The 22,920-nt window shown below is 40.9% G+C and overlaps 2 protein-coding genes across 3 annotated transcripts in view; one reads left to right on the top strand and one right to left on the bottom strand.

Moving 5' to 3' along the window:
• The window catches only part of AP4E1 (adaptor related protein complex 4 subunit epsilon 1), a 43,590-nt gene extending 39,513 nt beyond the window's left edge, over nt 1-4,077 (top strand). Inside the window, exon 21 of the mRNA XM_076347773.1 lies at nt 3,714-4,077. Within this exon, the coding sequence (XP_076203888.1) occupies nt 3,714-3,856 (143 nt within the window). The 3' untranslated portion in view covers nt 3,857-4,077. The remainder of the gene's footprint in view (nt 1-3,713) is intronic.
• TNFAIP8L3 (TNF alpha induced protein 8 like 3) overlaps nt 1-22,920 on the bottom strand; it is a 50,008-nt gene that overhangs the window by 12,022 nt on the left and 15,066 nt on the right. The window contains exon 1 of one of the 2 annotated variants that reach the window (XM_076347776.1): nt 328-583. The exons of the other annotated variant lie outside the window; for it this stretch is intronic. Coding sequence (XP_076203891.1) covers nt 328-544 — 217 coding nt within the window. The 5' untranslated portion in view covers nt 545-583. Of the gene's footprint in view, nt 1-327; nt 584-22,920 lie in introns of those variants that run through there. 2 annotated transcript variants of the gene reach the window in all.

Below are 22,920 nucleotides of genomic sequence, written 5' to 3' on the forward strand. Positions count from 1 at the left end.
ATTCTGGTTTGAGCAAAAGCTTGATGAGGGGAAAAAAAACCCCAAACCGTAAGCACTGAAAATCCAGCCTGTGTTATCGAAGCACGGGGGATACAGCTACGCGTCCTGGAAGCCAGCAGCTAGAACTGCCTCACTTAAAGCTGCTGAGGCTTTCTGTTTTCAGTACGTACAATCTTTCTTGCTCCAGGAATGTCGTAACAACTTAGTCTCTCCCTTTGCCTCTTTAAAACAAACAACCCCCGAGCCACACACAGAGAAAACAGAGCCAGGACAGACAGCGTACAACTATATGGCAGGTGCTTTCCACATCTGTGCTTTAGTACTCACTTGCAGCGGCCCAGAAGCAACCCTCCTGGTTCATCCTCTGGCTGTGCTTTCCTGGTGCAGACGGGGGATTTGGTGCCTGGGAGCAGCTATGCCCTTTTTCTGATGTCTGACTGTTTGAACGCTCTGACCCTCGCAACGGATCCTGGGGGAGCTGAGCGCAACGAATGACTTTGGATTCTTGGTCAGGACGCGTGAGCTTTTCTGTGTATTCTTTCATACCCTCCTCCGGTAGGGCGAGGAAAGAGAAGGGCTGTGGAGGTATCTGCGCTTTTCTGGGCTTGGTGCTTGGTAATTACCACAGTCATCACGCCCGGTTAACAGGAGGTGCAGATTTCCTTGTGCTTCTGTAGCTCAAATGCTTTCTATTCCTTCCACAGAAGTCTCTTTAGCATGCGGGAGCCAATCGTTCCCAGTAGGAACATAATAATACGCTGTTAGTAAAGCAGGGCCTGGCAATATCAGCCCTAAATATTAAACAAGGCCTCCGTGCAATATGCGTGCTTTAAACAGATAAAGTGCAGCTAAGAAACAGGCTGTTGGGTACTGGTTCACCGATTTCTTCTCCCCCCCCCCCCCCCATTTCTCATCCCCTCAGGAAGAAAATTCAGAGGGTTTATTTTTGTGCCTTGAAGTTGCTTGTTGTTGCACTATGCTGCTTTCTCCAGAGATATAATGTCCTTGCCTTTTACATAGAGTAATTCTATTTTTGACTTTAATATATTAATAATGGCATGAAAAATAACCACGTCTATGCTCTAGGGATGTACAAAATTCCATGAGAAAGCAAGCAATTGGGACCCCAAGGATAGCTGGTCCGAAGATGCTGTGAAACTCTGAGATGGCATTTCTCTGCAGCTTAATATGAGGCTGAAAGAAAATGGGGGAACAAGTATTTCTGCTAAACCAGGTCAAGGTGAATAAACTTTCAAAAAACACACAATAGGCTGCAGCTGCGGAAGGTGTCGAGCTGCTGCTGACCAAGTGGGCTCCCCAGCTGCGCTGGGCTGAGCTCTGCCAGGTCCAGAGGGAGAGGATGGGGGTTGGCAGCTCCGGCACCGCATCCCTGCAGAACTACCCCGGTATCTCTGCAGAGCATACGGATCTCTTCACCATCCTCCAGCACGCCGTTCAGATACACCCAAGATAGCCCACCTTGTCCCACAGAGGGGGAGTGCCTGGAAGCAAAATTGCAATTCACTCTTGTTTTGTGTTTTTGTTTTGTTTTTTAAAAACAAAAAAGCCACTGACAATACTACTTAGCCTTCTTTGCTTGAAACGCTTTGAGGACACTGACACAGTGCGAGTGCCGGATGGGTAGGGGTGACTGAACAGTGTCTGTGTAAATGAGAAGAGGCCGAGGGAAGTGGGGGGGTAGAGGGGAAAGGCAGGCTGTTTAAGCTTGGAATTGATTTAAGTTAATGGCATCTGCGTATCTGGGAAATGAGGGAGATATGTTTGTATGAACACCATGTGCTGCTGTTTTACTACCTTGGTATTTGCTTGCTTGACCACTAGGTTTTGAATTAAGAAGGTGATGGACAGGAGGGAAATAAAACAATGGCAGAGATCAGGTACATCTGGAAAAACAAACTGTGGGTTCCTAGATAAAATACCAGAGGAGCTGTTAATTTTCCCAATTAATTCCAACCATGTTTCCAAACTCTGTTTAAACTAGAGAAGAAAGTCAAACACGGGGAAGATGAAGAGGACAGTAGTGGCAAGAAGTGTCTGATAGCGGTTAACTCTCCCAAGTCAGGAGCAGGCACTCTAGACTGATCACAACATATTTAAAACTATTAAGAAAAGAAAGTTTAATTAACCTTATGCATAGGCTACTTATTGCCTCATTTTTATTCTTTGCTTGTTATGTTCTTTGGGGGAGTCAACTAATTAAAAGAAAAAAATATTTTGAAGATGCTGCTTAGTGCTTACAATTCAGCTACTAGTCACAGGGCTGTGGGAGATGAGGGCTTACAGGTTGTAACACGTTTGGACCTGCTGTTTGGCAGTCAACAAATAGGGACGGCTATGGCTATAATACAGCTGAACAGTAGGACCATGATGTGACTATCACTAAAGAAAACAAAGGATGCCGAACCTGCTGCAATGTGAGGGCTTGATAGGGGCATAAGGGAGTATAAAGTGCGGCTTATCCTGTGACTGATTAATGTTGTTAAAAAACCAACCAACCAAAACAACAAACAAACAATCCCCCCCAACAACAAACCAAAAACCAAACAAGCAAAAAAAAAAAAAAACCCAGACCAAAACTCTTGATAGAAGAGACTCTGCAGGTGGGTAAGTCAATTACTAAAGAAATATCCTTCTAAACCCTTACCTGGAGTCATGCCTAGTTATAATATTTTGTATGTCACAGCATCATTTACTTCCAAGGTATGTGGGTGCTACCTATGTCTGTGTATTTATAACAGTTTTAATTTCCTACATGAATGCGAAGGCCTAGATTTGTAAAGGCATCTAATGTATCACTAAGTGCAGTCCAAAATTTTAATTCCTAGTCTGAGAACATTTGGGAGGGAGAAAAGGGCTACAAAAAAATCTGGAAGAGTTACTGCAACTTGTGAAGTCTTTTGGTGTAAAGAAAATACTCCCAATTAATTCACCACTCGCCATACTGGTGACCCTCCTTCTGCCTCCTGGCTGCAGAGCACCCCTGGCTCTCTTTGCCCGCTGTCCTTCTGCCCCAGTGCGCGGTGCCTCGGCACGTAGCCTCGCACTGCGTCCTGCTCTGCGCCCCGCTGCAGGCTGGAGAGAGCATCAGCTTTTCTGACCCAGGTTTTAAACTATTACACTTGGCTTACCATAATAGGTTACAGGACACAGGTCCAGGCTCTGCCCCCGCAAACATGGCAGTGAGAATGGCATTTGAAGCAGACAGTTTTGTTTCGCCCAGCTCCAAATAGCTGATGCTTTGTGCTGCAGCTTTACAACAGGGGCGCGATACCAGATGGGAAAGTTGCTTGTGCAAGTCCATAAAAGACCTGAGGGCATTCCTCCCTTTCTGAGTAAGAGCTGCTGATAGTATCAGTGTCTGAATGGTGTCTGCTCTGGTTTCTTTCAACTCATTTGAAGTAATTTTTTTTCCCCCACTAAAAGTTTAAAGATGTCTTTAGAGACTTCTAACAGACAATCCCAGTATGGCCTCGCTGAAACAAAATCTGTCTGCTGCTTGATTACAACCATCAGAATTGATATTGTAGAATCCATCTTCAATGAGTTAGTTGGATGGTATAGTTATAAATGAACCAATGCTGTTACAAGTTTAAAAAAAAAAGTTTTTAAATGTCATCTGCTATCCTGGCTGACAGCCAAATGAGTGAATTCCTTTTCCTTGAAGTTTAGGGTTTTTTTCTCTTCTTCAACAGAGAACAGATTAAGCACGTGCTATACCGAAACAGCTGTCCACGCAGAAACACTGGCACTCTGCATACCTTTACAAGAAAAATCTAAACTGAACGCGTCAATACTGTTGATCCAGGGTGAAATCAATGTCTTGTTTTCAGTCTGAAAGTGCTAGAAAAGTATTTCTTAACAACAGGAAAGCTGAAACTGAAAAGGCAAAAGACATGAATACTTAAAAAGAAAAAGAGAGTCTGCTTATGCCTGTTAACTGTTATTCCCAAAAGAGGACAACAAAACTAGAAGAGTCTCCATTTACTTATTGTTTTAAACAATGCTCTACTGTTTGCCTGGTTATTTAAAAAAAATAAATAAATCACAGTTGCAGAATATTAGGCTGTGTGGAATCCTTGACTTTCTTTTTTCTTCTTTTCTTTTTTTTTTTTCCCCCCCTTTTCTTCCCCCCCCGCCTCTAGAGAAGGATTAGCTGCTGGGGTGATGGCCAACCCAGATTCTAAATGGAAAACTCCTGACCAAAGGAAAAATTAATGCTGGTCAATGCAGCTGGGATTCATCACGCTCTCCATCTCTTACAAGTTTTTGTGCATCTGATTGGGGATTTAATGGTAGGAAGAAAGCACGTGTTGCCTCATGCCTCAGATATGATCTATAACCCTGTTTTCCTTTAAGATGAAGCCTGATCTGGACTTTAATATATCCTTTGGGTGATCTGCTCTGCACTGCTCATCTGCAGTGTTAGGTCAAGCATCCGATCAAGATGCACAAAACACTAAGAATGGAATATGTGATGGCTTCCATCCGTGTGGAAAAAAAGACACGGACTAGTATGTATCCATCCATCCCACATGAACTAGACCACCTGCTGTGTTCTCCAGACTTGTTCTCGGTAATCCTGTCGTAAAGAATGACCACTGTTTATCCAGCATTTTCTTTAATAAAAAGGAATAATTTTTAAACCATAAAAACCTTAGTATAGCCTAATGAAAATATAAGCTGAGTCTTACAGTAAGAGCAAAAGATTATTTCCCATGGAAGGAAACAGAACTCAGTAAGGTGGATTTGCAGGTCAATTCTGTTCCTCCTTGGTTCAAGATCTGCATGAATAATATCTGCCAAAAGTTACGGTGTCTTGCTGTCTTACACTAATGAAAGAAAAAATCCTGAGGTTATGCTGGAAAAAAGGGAGGAGAAACTAGACTACAAATGATTGTTTCCTTGTTATGGGTTTAAACTAAAGTGCTAAGCATGGTGTCAATACTTTTGCAGCGATGTAACTGACCCAAGCAGCATAAATAATATCTGACAGTCAAAGCTCCTGTAGAGGATAAATGCTAATGTAGATAATCTGGGTTCGTACTTTTATCTTGTTCATTGTGTGTATACATATTGCAAAACATATCATGCCAGGAGGAATATTCTGATAACAGGGATGCTTTCTCTGTCATCAGGGAGTCTCTAATAACAGTTTAACAGCAGTAGCTGTAACCACCCATGGTGTAGAAGTTCACTCTAAGTGCAACTCTTTATTTCAGGAAAGCAGAAATGGAAAAGATGCTGGAAAAGTACTGAAATGGTCAAGACAGTTCTTAAGAGGCCTGTTTCATTATTCTGAGGCATGTGAGCAACAGCAATGTATTGTGGTTTATATATATATGTATGTATCCCCATTATATGATACTGCAGCTATATGGAGTCAGGACTGAATTTGCAGAGGAAAAATAAAAAATCACTGCCTTTATGTTACTTAAAGAAAACCCTGCAAGGACAAGCCTCAACGATAAACATCCAGCTGAATATCCAGAACAATGCAGAAATGTTACCTCCGAATACAGCAGCCACAACAGTCTCTAGAGAGCAACTCCACATGAACTGAATCAGGCCCAGCCTGGTATGTAGAGAAAGAAATGTAGCACAGCCCACGTGCTGTTATTATCTCGCTGTTTCAGATGCCAGCAAAACTGCTGCCTTTATATCTGGTTAATGGTAATAGAACAACAGACAATTCCACAGCTCTGCTAAAATATAAAAATTGTGCCTAGGAACAAAAATTCATTCCACCAAAACAACTGCTACTTCTGGAGGTAATTTGGTCAATTTTGCCGTTTCTTAATCTCGGGCATGAATTTTTAGAGTGTCTGTGGTATGTGCTGAAGAAACGGAGCCACCGGCATGCTACTTTTCCTTCCGGAGCCATTCTACGCGTAGGCAGCTTCTCGAGGCTGATCAAGAAAGTTTCCAAAGGTGAGTTTAGACCCATCTGGTCTCTGCTGGATTTGACATGGTATTCAAAGAGCGAACACCCTGTGGAGCTTCCTCAGAGAGTCTAGCAGTCGCGTGAGGGGAAATACCGCTTAGTTTCCTCTTACTGCTTTTTAGGACTTGGTAAGTCCTTCTTTCCTAGAGACCCAATCTCGCATTTCTTAGCCCTGCTCTAAGGCTCTGCTGGGTTCAGTGCTCTTTCTGCCTGAAGAAGCGTGACGAAACCTACGTCTTGCTCAGCTCTCACCAGTCCCGTAGGAACAAAGTGGATTCTGGCAAATCTCATGTTCCCAATCCAACTCTTTCTGCAATGAAGAAAAATGTTAATTCCTTTCTTGAAGAGGGACTTGAACAGTTCTGGCCTGTACTGCTGTGTACGGGCAACCCACCAGAGGGGACTTCGTCAGGTAAGGATGGGCCAGACCACTGGGGCCCCAATTCTGGTAACTGGTCTGATTCCCTTTAGCAGGAGGGTCTGGCAATCCCTGTCGCGTGCTCATCTAGAGAAATAAGACTACTATGCTCACGCGTTTTGTAGGGTTCAGCTTTTCCTGAAACAACGTCTGTCTGTAGTTCCTGCTCCGTGCTCCTGCAGTTGCCGCGGCGTAACCCAGGGACGTTCACATCTAATTACACAAACAACGAGCAGAAAGCACTCCCTGCCACAGACAGCCTTCAATCAAACGATACATTTGTATGCTTTTAAATGCAGACTGGAGCCTTAAAAAGGAATGACTGTATGCCTGTCATTCATCACTATTACTTCATAATAATCAAAATAATCTCAAGTTTCCTATGGGTTTGCACTACAAAGCCTAGAAAACAATAATCCAGTGTTTGTGCTCTGAATATAGGTATTGGTATATTACTCATAGGGAATAAACTGTTAGCAGGAACATTTAAATAAACTCTATCATGAAGTTGAATGATACTCTAAAATAAATAATTTAATTTTTACTATCAGTCATTTTTAATTTAATGAAACTTCCCAGGATGACTTAAGCCAAAAGAAAGTTAGTTTGCAGTCCTTCCCCATAGAGACACAGCACATTACATATTCAACATGAAAGGTCTGGAAGAGGAGCCCTTTGGTTTATTCTTATTTAATTTTAATTAAAGCTAATTTGAGCTGCTAGTGTTATGCTGTTAAGCCCTACACTACAATATATTTGAATTTTCCCTTGCAAATAACTGAGCAGAAATTTAACTCAGCTGACCTCACCTTCGTGGAGCCATTTTTGCTGCCAAACTCAAGAGCTTGCATGTCTTTTTTTTTTTTCTTCCCCTCTTCTCCCCCCCCCCCCCAAGTCTATTCAAACAGTTTCTTTTGCAGCAATCTGTTCTCTTCCTCCGGGCCCGACGGTGTTGCTGAGGACCCCTTGGCGTAGTGCTATCTGTTCAGGCCTGCCTTTGCCTCTGGGGTGAACTTGCTCACCTGCATTTCTTCTGCTTCTGGCAGCACTGGGCCCTCCCTAGCTACAGGTCTCTCAAGATTTGTTGTAGGAGCGATGCTACCAGCATCTCCCCATCAGTCACCTGTCTGTCTGTCCTTTCTTCAAGTCTAAAGCCTGAAGATGATTTACCACTCGCTGCTTTTCAATATTCTCTCCCCAAATGTTAAATACTCTCGTGCTTACAGAGAAAACACATGCAGAAGCTTTCCGCCCTGCTTTACCCTTCCAGCATGCTTAACAACCATCCCTCCAATGCAAAATACGCTCATGATAAAATCGCATTTTCTTATGGCAAATGGGCACCCCAGTGAGCCTCTCAGACTAGCTTCCCACTATGTGAACTCTCATTAAGTGCAGCCCGGTGGTGCTAGCGTAATGTTGCATCAGTTGACACTTATTTGACTTTAATATACACAGAAATCGCTTGTGGAAAGCTTTTATCAAAGAAATAAAACTCCAAATGCCAGAGCCCTGTCTTTTATATAGTGAGAGACTGCATAGAAATCCAAGCAGTGTGTTACAGCTTGTAAGATTTCTGACAAATAGAGACAGTGGATAAAGAAAAGAAAAAAATAAGTCAGCTGTCATTGCCTACGTTTTGGTCCCATGTTCATGCTCAGAGTTGACTGATGCTTTTTCTTCCTGGAACTCACATAGAAGATACATCCCAAGACCGTAACTGAAGAGAGATTTTTATCTAGTGACTTTTGGTTAACTGAGAATATTAAAATGCTATAACCAAGTCTATAAATGTGATGATATGCCACAAGAATTTATTCAGGGCAGCACTGATTTTTCTTAATCTACATAGTTGTAATAAATATACTGCTTTGTAAACTGGTCAAATGGAAGCTGATAAATCTCATTAACATTGTGATGGGTATGGTCTGTAAAATTCTACAGATGCTTGACAATTCTCCAGCTATCTGCTTTATTCCAGAATAAAAACCAGACCAACACCATAAAAGCAACGTGGCATATTTCAATATTTAAAAATCATACACCTGAATGTCTGAATTGGGATATGCCTATAATGACTTCTTCTAGTGTCATTTACTTACTTACTTATTTTACATTTACATATAAAAGATCTCTATTTTTAAAAAGCAAATATTACCCAATACCTATGTATTGACAGAAGAATCAATGAAACTATATGCATTTGGAGGCAGCTCTCTCCTTTGTCTTCTTTCTAAAGAGAACTTCGCAAAAATTGGAATAAATGGCCAAGATGATGCGGTAAGAAAAAGTTAGATATCTGCTCAGATAAACTACAGAAAACAAAATGTTCGAAGAAAATATTCACTCTTATTTTCTTTACAAAGGTAAAAAAAATGCTACCTTGTGGAGAAGCATTTGCTGTATGAGGATCTGCCTCTGCAGTACCTGTAGATCCTAAGGCTCCATACGAACAAGGAGATTTAGGACACAATTCTACCTCCTTTTGCATAGATCAGAATTCTTTTGCTATATTCAGTGTTTCATGAAAGAAAGCGTTTACTGAGATCAGTGACAATGGCCTAAACGGGCCATGTAAAATTATGATGTATATGATGACAGACGTTTTTCCAAAGACACTTCCCTACTTTCCACGGTGTACTCAGGTTTGCCTCCAACCATTTCTCGTCCAAGGCTGACCTAGTATCCAGCAGGTGCTCTTCCCTAATTCTTTTAGAGGGGACTTGCTATTTAAAGGGGATGTGTTCCAATCAACCATATTTTTTTGAGATTCCCTGCATCATCTTTCTCAGACTATATTGTCTCTGTACAGGCTATCTGGTGTAACCGTCCTGATTTCCCACAGCTACCAGAGGATAACCACGCATCGCGCAGTGGCTACTGCCTGAATTAATGTCCCAAATACAAAAAGTATGTCTTCGTCATACTCAGGCTCTCATCCTCCAGACTGGGGACTGGATCAGTAAAATGCAGAGAAGGACTATTTTCTGATTTCTTTTAGTTATGTTTACTTTTCACTATGACAACTCCTCAAGCAGAGAACAAGCTGAAATCTTACTGTGTCTGTTCTTGCCTCATTCCTCCTTTTTTTTCATAAAATAATTATGCAATTCATCTGGATTATGGGAATATAAATTGCTTGTGTCAATGGCTAGATTTAGGAGTGACTTTTAATAGCGTTATCTTTGCTTTAGCTTCAGAAGTAAAGAGACCAAAGGCACAGGTCACCAAAGCGGTAAATGAAAAAACAGCTTCAGAGAAATGGAGAAATGTGTGCAGTGGATGATTAAAAAACCCCAAAGTTTTGAAATATTATAGGCTAATTCTACCAAGCTCTCATGATTTATAAGATCTCTGGAACTCTTAGTTCTGTGTTATTTTTTGGCTGTCATTCTTATCACATATGCTAGTTAATGTGTCTTGGTTAAATAAAGGCAACTATAATCACACTCTGTTCTTCAAGTCCTGCTTGTGTAATCTTTCCCCCTTTCTCTGTTATGCAAGAAAAATGGACTTTCCTCTTCAAATAAAAACCCGTGCCAGAACCAGCTTAGACCTCTGATAATGCCTAGTATGGTCTAAATGATAAGTGTATATTTCTATGAAATTTAGTGTTCTCCTGGGCGTGAATTTTGATTTTATTTTCCCAGTTGACTGTAGGACTACCTAGGTATTCATTTGACCCGGAAAATCTACAACACATCTCTGCTTGGCTGAGGAAAGATTAGATGGAGAGTGTTGAACAACACATAATGCATTGGCTTGCTCTTTGTTGTTTAATAGGCAGTTTGTATTGCATTAATAGCAGCACCTCCTGTTTCATCCATCCCCTTTGCAAAACGTACCTGGGTTGTTTTCTTTAGTGGCAAAGGTGCAAGCTAAATGGGCTTTTCCTTCCTCCCTCATTTCTACAAAATAATGTACTTTCAGATATCTTGTTTTATAGTAATCGTTCAGCAGCCACACAAACACCCCCCCGCTCTCCTCCCTGCTTCAGGATGGGTTTATCTCTGTGCTGCTCAGTACGCTAGCAGCAACGATGGGAACGGTGGAAACCGTTCATCAAACACAGGACTACAATTACGACACTGCGGCTTCGACTTGTCTTGCCATAGGAGTGAGTTGCGCTGTCACTCTAGGGGCCAAGGAAAATTAACATGGCTAGGGACTGCTTTGGGTAATAACTTGTTTAGCAGGTAAGTGCAGGGCAGGATTATGTCCTTTAAGCACCGCTTTCTTGGCTTCCTCAGATAAGATGCAACGCTTGCACAAAATCTAACAAACGGGGCATTCTCTGCGCTTTTGTACCTCGGGAGCGCTGACACAGCAAAGGAGCCATTTGTTTCACTGGTACGTAATCTGTACAGAAACGCTAGCATGGGAAACAGACTCCTAGATGCAACCCTTGGGATAACACAGAAGTAAAATACCGAATTCAGAAGGGTCATCGCTTCCCTTTCACAACTACATTCTTCTTTCTCATGCAATGTAGAGTGTGGTATTTTCCAGCAAAAGTGTTTTGTATTTATTGCAATTCCCAAAGTGTCAGTTAGTTCTAATTGCTGCCTTTTGCTGTGTTTTTGGACTTGCAGCTTAAGATGGCCACTGTTGGCTTAATGTTTCAGACTTAATGTTTACTTGGGGAGGGGAAAATGCTTAGCTAAATTTTATGGTAGCAGACACATTTACATGGAGCCTTTAAATAATTCAGTGGAAGAAATTTCCTCTGATTCCTTGCAGAATTTGCAACATTACATTGCGGCACACTGTTAATAAACGAGTTCCAGAGAGTAAAGCTGTTTGGTTTGCTTTCCCTAATTGAGATGTACAGAAAGGAACTGAATGATCTAAGTGGTAAGTGGAGCAAAGCAATGCTTCTGAAGTCCTAACTAACTGTGAGAGGTTAGTAACACCAGCAAAGCCACCTCCACATAAAAATATAAAATCCTTGTCCTTTAAACAGGTACAATAATGAACCTATTCTACTCGGTTAGTCCTGACTAACCCACTGAAGTGGGAAGAAAATGAATGAAAAGCCGTTTCTTTCTCCATTGCCAGAGAACAGCTCTCAAAACAGCGCTTTTCAGGGGTACCCTGATTAGAATGGCTGGCGGCTCAGGGGAATCCCAGTTGCCAGCCTTGGCACCTCGCTGATTTTCAGCACTATTTGTTACTTTTTTTAAACCCAAAGCAAGTTGAAACTAATCAAAACACGCTTCTTTAGCAGCCAGCGATTTCACAGCCAAGCCCTGCTTAAACTTATTCATGGAAATAGCTTTGCCATTTTATGGGGTATGTTCTGAGTAAAATGAACAGACCTCAGCGTGAAATTGCATTTAAGAAATCCTGATTTTTTTTTCCCCTTCCTCTCACATATCTTTCCAAATGTGTCCTAAATTTTTGCCTGTGCTAAGGTAACCTTGTTCACGCAATCTAATGTTTAATAGCCATGTTGAATAATATCCCAAAGATGAGTCAGAGCGTTGCTGAAATTTGCACTTAAGTCATAGAAAAAGATAACCCCTGAATCGAGAAGAATTTGTGGTCTTTCCTATATCTCCTGCCCCAAGGTACAGATCCAGCCTCTGAAACTATTTGCTCTTCTTTAAAATAAGAAGCTAAATCCTCTGGTGTACACTGGCATAGTTCCACCCGCACTGATAGACCGGTACAATTCCATACCAAGGGAGGGAGCACTCCCCTCATCAGGTTTATTTTTAATAGGTTGACTGAAGAACAATAATCACTCTGGACCTAAAGAGACTTAAGACTGGACAAATATTATGGCTGTATGTACTTATGCAATTGAGAACAGGGAAATTCATGAATTATGGGCTATCCCTAGCATTAATATAAGCTGGAAATGTTCTTATTAAGCTATTTTGATGGAAAATGTTGACTGGTTGAAATATTGTTGGAAATGCATGTATTTTTTTATAAATTTCCATATGATTTCCTGTCAATCTCCTAGGCTGTCAGACAGCCCTTTCCTCCTGTGTCTGCCGTTTGCATTAGCTTTGCTGCATAGATTTTGGCTGAAAAAGTGAGTTGTTCCTGTTGTGCAATAGGGAATCTCCGCTCCTCTTCAGACTAACAGAGCTGATATTGACCTTGGTCTTGTAGACTCAGCGTCCTTTTGGAAAAAAACCCAAACAAAAACAAAATTAAAAAAAAACCACCAAAAACCTGTGTGTATATATATGCATAAATATGTATATACACACATATATTTTTAAATTTTCTCAGGACATTTTTCATTCTTAATGACAACACAGCATCACTAGATTTTGCTAATCTTTCAGCAGTGTGAAGACTGCATTTTAATCAGGTCTAATCTTGCATACGCTCATGTAGATTTCCCTAATGATACTGTAATTTCATCTCCATGACACCATAGGACTGACAGTAATAATTGCTTCAGCATTTGTTATTACCTACTGTCCAAAGCCTTTGTCATTTCATAGGACACCAAATGCATCTATTGGGATACGCTACTTCTAAAATATACAACGGAAAAATTGTTGTTGTCATAAAATGTTCTAAATGTATGAAGCACAAAGGGAACAGCCCTATTTCTCACAAGCTCTGCAGGATTAAATCACATACTTTGGGAGAACTGTTGCTTATTAAGAAATTATTTATGAGTTGAATTATATCACTTCTAAATATATAAAGAGTTGGGATGGCTTCCAACAATTACTAAAGAAGCCAGCCAAGTGATGCTTTCCAATTAAATCAGGCTGACTTTTTTTTTTTAACTTCTCAGTGTCCTGTGTTCTTTCTTCTCTTTTTCCATGATTCAAGTAGATAATGTATTAACCTCGTACGTGTGAAGGCTCGCACGTCTCCTCTTTGGTACCCTTTCATGTGGTGGTGATCAGTAGGAGTCTCTCTGTAGGTACTCACTACATGAAAGATTTCTTTCTTGTCCATAGAACTGCTGCTGGTGATGCTTAAGTTCTTGCTTTTATTTAGGACCAGTTGTTATACAGAGCTTCAAAGTATTGTTCATTCTTTGATAATGACCATGTTAAAAAACCTGCAGAAAACAGTGCAGCACAGAAAAGATTGACTTCCATGGTAGTGCCTACGCTGTTCAAGTTATGCAAGGAGATAGATGTAACTCCATGACCTAATTTATTAGCAAGGGAATAAAGACAGATTAATTAAAAACAAAAATGCCAAACAAGAAAATCGACTAAACCATAAAGCATTCCCTTTCCCACTTGTATTGGATGAAACTCAGATGTTTACAGAGAGGTTATGCACCACTGCTCACGTGCTGTATAGCACTTGTACCAGCTCTCTATAGAGTAAAAAATTTCACAACTCTCCACAGAGGTTTGACTTTATTTCCTAGGTGAACCATACAGAAAGAACAGTCTAGCACTCAGCCTAGATAAGTAAGACTTGGGTGGACATACCCAGACTAGAGCAGCCCATGAACTTTTTCCAAGATGCCAGTGAAAAAGGTAATTAAGAAAACCTCATCAATTATCTATAAGCTTAAATTTACTATATAAGTGTACTCAACTGAAGAAAAGTTAAGTAATCTGCAAAATGAAACAAAATATTGAAAAATCACTGCAGTAGACTATTGGGTGAGTGTTTATTCCTTGGCAGATCAGCTTTCCCATAGCTGGCTATAGTCACCGCTGCTGCAGAGTTCACTTTGTTCAATGCTAAAGGAGTATGTCTGCTCCAGAGTACATAGGGCCTGCCTTTATTGCTGGGGTTGGAAGTTTGCCACTCAAAAACTAATCAGAATTATTTATTTTTTCCAGCACTTTGGAGTAGATGGCAAGCTCATTTGGGCATCTGACATATTTATTTAGCTATGTTACTGGTTCATCTAGTTACTGATGATCGTTTACAAGATTTAAATAAAGGTTTCTCCTCCATTAGTGCTGGAAAATGAAATCAGATTGTTACTTGGAAAAAATTATTTAAAATGATGGAAATTATTCTTGTACAAGACAGACAGAAATAGCCCAACACAAGTGTATTCCGCAGTTGCCAGTTGAAACAGCAGCCTATTTTGTGCTATGCCTTTCACTGATTCATTTCTAGGGTTGTTCTCTAAAAAGAATCTACAGTTAGTGGGTCTGAACTGCTGCTTTCTGTCAAGTGGAAACCGAGTGGCTATTCCACAGCCTTTTCCCAAAAGCTCCTTTTGAAAGCTGAGACACTGGAGCACAGAGATCTGCCAGAGCGCGCCACTGGGAATGCAGGAATGCAGTCCTCGCCTAGTGTCTGTATGTCCTGCCAGCTCCTCCCTTTCTGCTACGACAATTCATATGCTGTAATAGCGGCTATTGCGGTTCATGCCATACGTAGGAGTTTTAGCCAGAGGATCACGAAGCCAAATCCATTTGTCACACGTCCGCATCTCCACCAGCCTTTACGAGAACTTCCCTGAAACAATGTTCAACAGTACTTGGACTTGCAGGCAGAGCGCAGCTTGACACAAACTGCTTTCCTTCCTCCAGAGTGGAATTACCCTGTCATGCTGCCTCATGTGACCATATATTAAGGGGTTGGCACTTACAGAACTGTCTACTGTTTTCAATAAAGGCTTCTTTAGGTTGGTTTCAGGACCTCAAGTTTTCTGGACACAGAACTACCATCTAAATTGATGCTTTTAGGACATTGCAACCATCTGCGTGGGAGACAATACATCGGTAGTTCTTGCTGAGACTGACAGAATTAAGGTAGTGAATGACGTGCCTTGGGTAGGGGGAGGACAGTTTCTGACTGTCTGCAGAATACCTCTGCTTTTCCTTTACATTGTATATGGGCAGCCAGAACCCTGGCTACTCCCGGTCAATGCAGTTCTTACTCGAAAAGTAAGAGGCATTAGCCAAAGAGCACTCAGAAGACAGTGGATGAGTCTGTGATTATTATAGTTGAGCTACTCTAACTCATGGTTAGTTTTATTCACAGATGAATCTCATAAAAGATAATTTAAAGCCACTGTACTAGGCTCAGGTAGGGCTGTCAGTCCCTCGGGTAACATTCCTTACAATCAAACGATGCATTAGACTTGGAAATCAGCAATAAAACTCACCATCTCATTGAATTATACCACACCTCACTACATTTTCACAATGACATTCAAAGGGTAATGGCACACTAAAATACATATTTATGTACTTTAAACACATGCCCTTAAACAGATTTTTGTGGAACATCCACCATGCTTTTTAAAACTGCATTCTCACAAGCCAGCAAGCTTCTGTAAAACTCTTACCAACCACGATCAACCATGGATAATCTTTTCTGGCTAGCATTGAAGATTTTTCTTGATACTACATTATCTGGGGGTAATGGAACACATAAAGAATCCCTGCAACACTCTTCAAATTGCTGAAGGCCAACATAAGCCCTTAGCAGTATATGGACCTTAGTTCCTTACTGAAGTGTATCTTACGGAGACCATATGAATTTCACAGTCAGAGCTGGGATGGACAGAGGAAGGAGTGGGAGAAGGGAAAGCCTTATCCCCCTTTCACCCCCAGTTCCGCTCAATTCATTCATTTTATTATGTGCTTGGGGCTGTACGATGTATCCTCCTCCCCCAGGTCAGGGCCACATCCATCCCTGCTGATCGTACGCTTTAACCTTCTTCTGCCCCTTTGACAACAGCTAGTTGTTCAGCTCTCTTCCAAAATAGCACTTAGCTGCTCCAAAAATTACCATAGCTTCTCTTTTGGGTCACAGCCAATGTGGCCTCTGTCAAACTGTTTATTTACAATACATCTTAAAAGCCCTCTGACATCCCAATCAGTAGTAAAATGAAATAATTATTGATTTCTTACAAGATGTATCAATCTTTATACCATTATGGAGAGGAAGGAAAATAGAGGCTTGAGAAATAATCAGAGTAATAATCAAATCAAACTTTTGAATCTCAGTCTGGAAATAGCAACACACACAAACATACACACGTATATTTAACAAATAAGGATTTTAAACATGTCTACATTTTTATAATTTGGAAGCTCTCAAAGCATACTGAACAAAAGTGTCTTTCAGTTTTTGGTTGCAGAGTATATCCTGCTTAATAAACCATCACCACATAGCATGTTGGCTCTTATAAATAACCACTAAAATGAAGGCTGTCTAGCAGAGCGCAGATCTAGCCGGTTATGAATGTTAACGCTTAGGACCTAGACAGTCCATGAGAGTCTCTGCTCAGTGAGAACGGAGAAGTCCATTGCATTTGTGTTAGAAAGGTCTTTCTGTAACATCCCTATTTGGAAAAGAAAAAGGAAAAGACACCGAAGCAACTTTTTCTTTTCCTTTCCAAGCAGAAGTTATGAAAATCCTCTCCATATAAAATTGTACAGAGCAAAAAGAAAAAAAAAAGGCTTTCACAGCAATCAGTTTCTGAGGTATTTAAAATTCCCTTACTTGACTTAGTTAAAAAGTAGTATTACTGCTACCACAAATTTTCTAGGAAGATAATGACAGATCTGTCCTGAGCTTCAAACAGCAGGCACTTGTTCATTGTTCTTTCATAATGAAATACCCAATTTTCACTCATGTTTGGAAATCAAATGACAAAATCGTTTGACTACAGCTACGTACAACAAAGGCACTAATTAGAAAATTCCCTGGCAAATGACAAAGCCAAGACTTATTTCTGTTCAAGACCATGATGTTTAAACTTACTCAGCTAAATAAGAAATGCAGAAGACAAGGATAATCAGATGTATTTGTGTAACCTAAACATTTTTATTCCCAAATTATTTGTACCAGACTCTATTTTTATTTCCATATAAAAAGTATACCTTCAAATTTTCTAAAAAATACCCCAGCAGCATCCTTTACTTCCCACCTTCTCCAAAGCTGTAAACCTCTTCCTGCTGTATATGCTATCCATGTCAGAGAACAAATTCCAATTTTCTTTTCATTTATCCAATCACGTCATCTTTGTCGTTGTACCCACCAGATTTCACACACAAGCTGAGAATTTTCATTAAGGTCTGGAAAAGGACAGATTTTGGGACACAGCTAATCATGATTCCTTTATTCTACCCAAGTATTATAAAACATTCCAGGAAATGTAAACTTTCCAAAGCTTTTTGCGATTTGAACATTTTGATTTAGAACAAATCCTCAGTTCTTCATTTGTATTGGTTTGTGCATTTAAACATAAACTTTCTCTCTGTCTTGTCATGCTAGGAATCCCACTTCACACATGGGCTAATTAACTACAATTTAGGATGGAGTAGGAATGATTACTCTACTGTAATGCTGCTGTTTCTTAGCAACCGTGAAAGATAAGATGAAGGATGTGAAAAGGAGACCCAAATAACATAATTTCCAGATTGAGAACTTCCACCTAGACTAACCTGCCAGTGGGATAGTAAATTAATTTTAAATTTCCATTTGCCTATTTCAGTGCTATGTCCCTTGCAGGCTCTAACTGTGATTTTCACAGTCCAAGATGGCACTTAAGCATTTAATTTCCACAGACCTGATAATACCTACTAGCTACTCCAAAAAACTCATAAAATTTCATTAGAAAAATATTTTCCTGCTTCCTTCCCGCATAATGACTGATGTCTAGCACTAACTCCTCACTTGATGGGAGTTTTACCAAAGTTAACACTGCAAGGTTAGGCCTTGCTTCAGTGTTAAACAATAAACAAAGTTTATTAACAGCAAAACTGGTAATTATGTTTTTCCCCATAATGCTAATAAAGTATTCTGAGCATTTAAATTGCTTTACTGTACTCTGAAGATACTTACTTCATATATTAACCAATTTTACACTGCAAGACAAACAATGCTGTCACTGATTTTCAAAAATATTAATAGAATTTAAAAAACAGACAGCTGAAAGCCCAATTAAAAATCAAATTCCCTTAATACTTTCAGAATCTTTTTATGCCTTGCTATGTAGTCCTACTCTGCAATTTTTACTTGCATGTGACATTGTCAGTACTGCAGGTTTAATTTTTACTCTGGAAGGGGTGGAAGACTGGTCTCTGCGATCCTATTTATATTTTGCTTTTTGAGCATGGGAATGTCTGAAATAGAAAACCACACAGCAGACTTCAAAGTACCAAAGCGAGGATAAAAATGAATTAATGGCTCAAAATAACATGAACCATGTAGTCGGATTTTGGTCTATGCATCCGAGACACACAGAATGTGCAGTCATGGGAGATACGCATGGTAACGCTGCTGCTTCTCACAGCCTCTGGAGCTGGGAAAGCCCCAGCTGGAAGGGACGGAGGTCTGTGGAACTATTGATAGTCTCATGGCTAACCTGAGGGTCACAACCCCTACCAGGATGCAAAAGCCCCATGTCTTCACCTCCAGTGTGTAAGACAGAGCTGCAGCCTGTCATGGGAAATGCATCTGGCACAGAATGAGGGAAGAACAGTGGTGCCAGGATGCAACATGGTACTTGGCCAGCCTTTCTGCGGTGAGACCTTCCTAGGAGAGAGTCCAGGCCAAAGTGCCTTGCTGCTGCCTCACCCATAGCACAAGGTGCTCCTCATCAGCAAATCAAGGGTTTCACTGACCAGCTGCACCTCGTGCTTGAAAAGGAAAAGAGGTGGGAGGAGGGGGTGTTATCTGCCGCAGGGGAGTGTGGAGGAGATGGCGGTGGTGGAAGGCTGGAACACAGGATGCACAACTTGTGAGGTGGGTGTGCAGCTCCTTGGTACCGCTGGCATGTCTTCTAACTTGGGAGGTCTTGGGGTTGTTACTTGTTGGAGGCTGTGAGAAATTTTTGTGCTGGTATTGTAATGTACTTTGTTCTTCTTGTTTGGGCATTCGCTGTTGTGAGAGGTTGTGTACTGGGCTGGAAGGAGCCTTGGTCTGACTTGGTGATCGTTCTGTGCAGCCTACAATAGTATGCTGGGGCCTGCATGGAAAACCTCTGCAAAAGACAGTAGCTTTCTCAGGGTGCTACAGAGCACGTATAGGGTTTTTGTGGTCCTTCTGCATTGCTCTGGCAGCAAGCACAGGTAGACCCAGGGTTTGTCTGGGTGATCACTACAGTTTTGTTTCGTTATCTCAGGGAACTGAGAATGGATCCAACCGCTTGTGTATGTGGATTTTTTTTTTTTTCTTCCCCCTGAAAGAAGCCAATCTAAACATATAAAAATGTGAAGCTGTAATTCTTTAGTCATAAACTTACAGTGGTGTCTGGCAGGGCATTCTGCAAAGTCCTGCATGAACCAAGGAGTCACCTCTGAAGGCACTGTGTGGTAATACATCCACCAGTCTGTCTGATTATGTATTTAAAGGACTTCTGTTTACTCTGTGACTTTGATATTAAGGTTAGTTTGGCAGTGTCTGAATTTTTGCTTGTTTAGGTTGTGTGGTTTACCATTTTGTTTGTTTGTTGTTTAAAGCAGAGATATTCTTTAGTAGTCTGAAAGAAAGAGAGGAAACTGTTGGATTAACCAGCGTCAGCAAGTACGTGCTCCATGCTTAAACGGTGTTCACAGAGTGTTTTCTTGCAGTATAAGCTCCAATGGTCCCTGGGAATACCATTTTACTATACTTTAACTGCTTTCTGTTGAGGTATTTTATCTATGAGGTAGATGAATGTTTAACTCCTTTAATATTCAAATGAATATCATCAAGGCTTGATTAGTTTATTTCTGGCAGCAGAGTAGCTGAGCATTACTACAGAAAGCAATTGGCATAGTCTTGTTCATGCATTGTATTTCACTATTTTGCTCTGATGTGCTTTCCTTGCATAGCCCAGAGTGACTTTGTAGCACCCTCCTTGAGAGGAAAAATGACTTTTCCCACGTCTCCCCTATATGATAAAACTTAAGAAAACCTTTGTGTTCACAAGTTCCAAACTTGCCGCTCCTAAAGGCTGGCTTGCAGGTAAATGGAAGGCAAGACCGTACTTGCTTTGGAGTCCTATCTCCATAGGGCAGCCTGCATCTCTTTCTCCTTCTGTAGTCTGGAGCTGAAGAGAGCCTGTTTTCTTAGCCTTGCCGTATTTTGAGTTCATAAAAACTGAACGAAAGATTTGGTGTTCCTGGCTGTAGACTCAGAAGAGCAACTCAAGACCTGGTCCTCACAGTGTTCAGTTGAGTGACCACCTGGAAGGCATCTTACCTCCCTTACTTTGTATGGAAACCAAAGTCTGTGGGAGGAAGGCTGAAGTGTCTTAAGTCTTTCCCTTATGGGTAAGGGTGAGGCTGGAATTCACAACAGGACCCTGGAATACTCCATCTGTTAAGATGTAACCGAAAACCTACCAAACTGTTTTTCACCCATTCTTGTAAGTGAAAAAGTCTTCCCCCCCCGCCTTCAGTCTGCTTAGATTTTTCCAGGGGAAAGTTATAGCACTTTGAAGAAAGGGGTAAGGCTAACTGTAATTCATAGGTTCTAACATTTTTTTCTTTTTTCTGGTTAAAAATCAGATTCCTAAGATAGATGGTCTGTTTAGTCTATCTTAGGTCACTTCAGGAACAGTTCTACTTTTCTAAGACTTTTTTTTTCCTGCTATATATGGCTTTGTTATAACAAGATTAAAATAAAAAACCCAGATGTTCAATATATAAAACTACATTGTCAGGTTTGCCAGAAAGTGTATCTGCTCCTCAGCAACTGCACTTGGTATTAACTTGCCTCCTGGCCTCACTGCACCGTTAAGCTGTAAAACAACATGTCATCAGTCTGTAGGCTGGGAGTAGATGGTGTACCTTTAAGCGAGAGAAATCCACCTTCCTCTTTTCCAGGTGTAACTTACACCCACGAAGTGTTTCTAGTGGGCATTAGGCAAGTTGCATCTACAACTATCTACAGGAGATAGTTTTATTTTAGTATTATTTAGGGGGGGCAGTTTGCTATTAGGTGTCAATAATGGCTAGTGGCCATATGTAAATACAAGAGGTTATTGACAGACCTCCAGGTATAGTTTGCTGATGACTTAGACTGGCTTTTTTTCTGCTTTCAAAGCCAGCTGGCACAGAAGGTGGCTGCACCTGGCTTCTGGAGGAACATCAGCTTCTGGAGAGGTGAGGGGAGTCCGTGGTCTATAGGGCAGTGCCTGCTGTAGTGATTAAGGGTCAGTAACACCTGAGGTGGTGCTGGGAGGGGTTAACCTGAATTGAGCCTGGGGAGATGAGAATGGATTGTGAATGTGATCTGATCACACAAGATACACGCAAGTGGTGCACCCTGATCTCATGGTTTAATGCAATCTATGGTTTTTCAGCTTGCTGCAGAGAAGGAGGGATAAGAATAATCAAGTGGTTTTCTTTAATTTTTCCAGCTGTGTCTTTTTGAGCCTCTGCAACTGAGCTGTCTGCATTTACATTTGGGAAATCAATGTTTGTGTTAAATCACCTGCAACTTGGTGATGAGGTAACTGATCAATGAACAAGGCTCAGAAGCTCTAAAGTTGCAGCCAGCAAGGGTTGTTTGGCTAATATTAGCATTGGTGGGCTATCTACACAACCTGCACAGATATTAACTGAAGTAATGATGCTCTCCAGAAAGATTGGAGCTTGTATCTAAAAGATTATCAGTGTTGAAAATGAGATGGAGTTAAAGACGGATTTTTGGCAAAGGTTATTCTGTCTGCTCACATGGAAAGCAAAGTCAGGATAACAATTTGGTGTGGTGTAGAAAATCGTTGTTTACATTGCTGAACTAAGCTTTGAATTGCTGTGTATTGTTTCAGTATCATAGAAACATGAGGTTGAAGGAACAAACTTTTTATCAATCATCTAATCCATTCTTTTAGCTGAGATAAGACTAGCAGAAGAGATAAATGTCTAATCTGTTCCTATAAACCAACATCCCTTCATAGCTTAATGCAGTAGCTTACAGTTACAAATATTCTCCTAATGTCAGACTAAATCTCCCTGGCTGCAAATACGCTGAGTGCTTCTTGTGCTGTCTCCAGCAGACATTGATCCCTGTGTGCATTAACTAACTTTAGCAAACTTCCAGTATGTGTGTGTGGGGAAAACATTGTCCTGTAGTGATTTCATTTCTAGATTAAATAAACTGAACTTGAGAAGTGAGAGAAGGAAAACAACATTATCCACTACAGCTGTTTACTAGTAAATCTTCAACCTGTGTTTCTACAGGCAAGATGACTGTCGGAGCTCTATTAATGAAAGGCTATGCCTCAGGTGGACCTAATTTTGGAGTTTGTTACGTTTCAGGACAGGTTTCATCTGGCTTTCTAGAATTGGAGGTTTAGTGCCAGGTTACCGGATCTTGTTACAGATGGTTTTAAAGCACAAATTCACGCCCCAGAAAGCCAGCTTCCTGCAGAAAAGTCTTAACAGACAGGATCGGAAAATGTCCATGTTCCTTGGCCTGCACACAAGTGAGCTTGGCAGCAAGCAACCTCTTGAGAAGATTATGGTGTAGGTGGGTTACGTATGCAAAGTCCATACAAACTGTTTTATGTGGAAGAACTGAAACTCAGGTTAAGAAGAAAACAGAGTGACTTTACGTGCTGTGGGGAATACTTTTCACTCTGTGACTTACAGTGGGTTTTTTAGGGAGTCTGTGGTCTTACAGTGGTGTGTGTATC

Source organism: Aptenodytes patagonicus, chromosome 10 (genome assembly GCF_965638725.1).
Source record: "Aptenodytes patagonicus chromosome 10, bAptPat1.pri.cur, whole genome shotgun sequence".
Classification (NCBI taxonomy): Eukaryota; Metazoa; Chordata; class Aves; order Sphenisciformes; family Spheniscidae; genus Aptenodytes; species Aptenodytes patagonicus.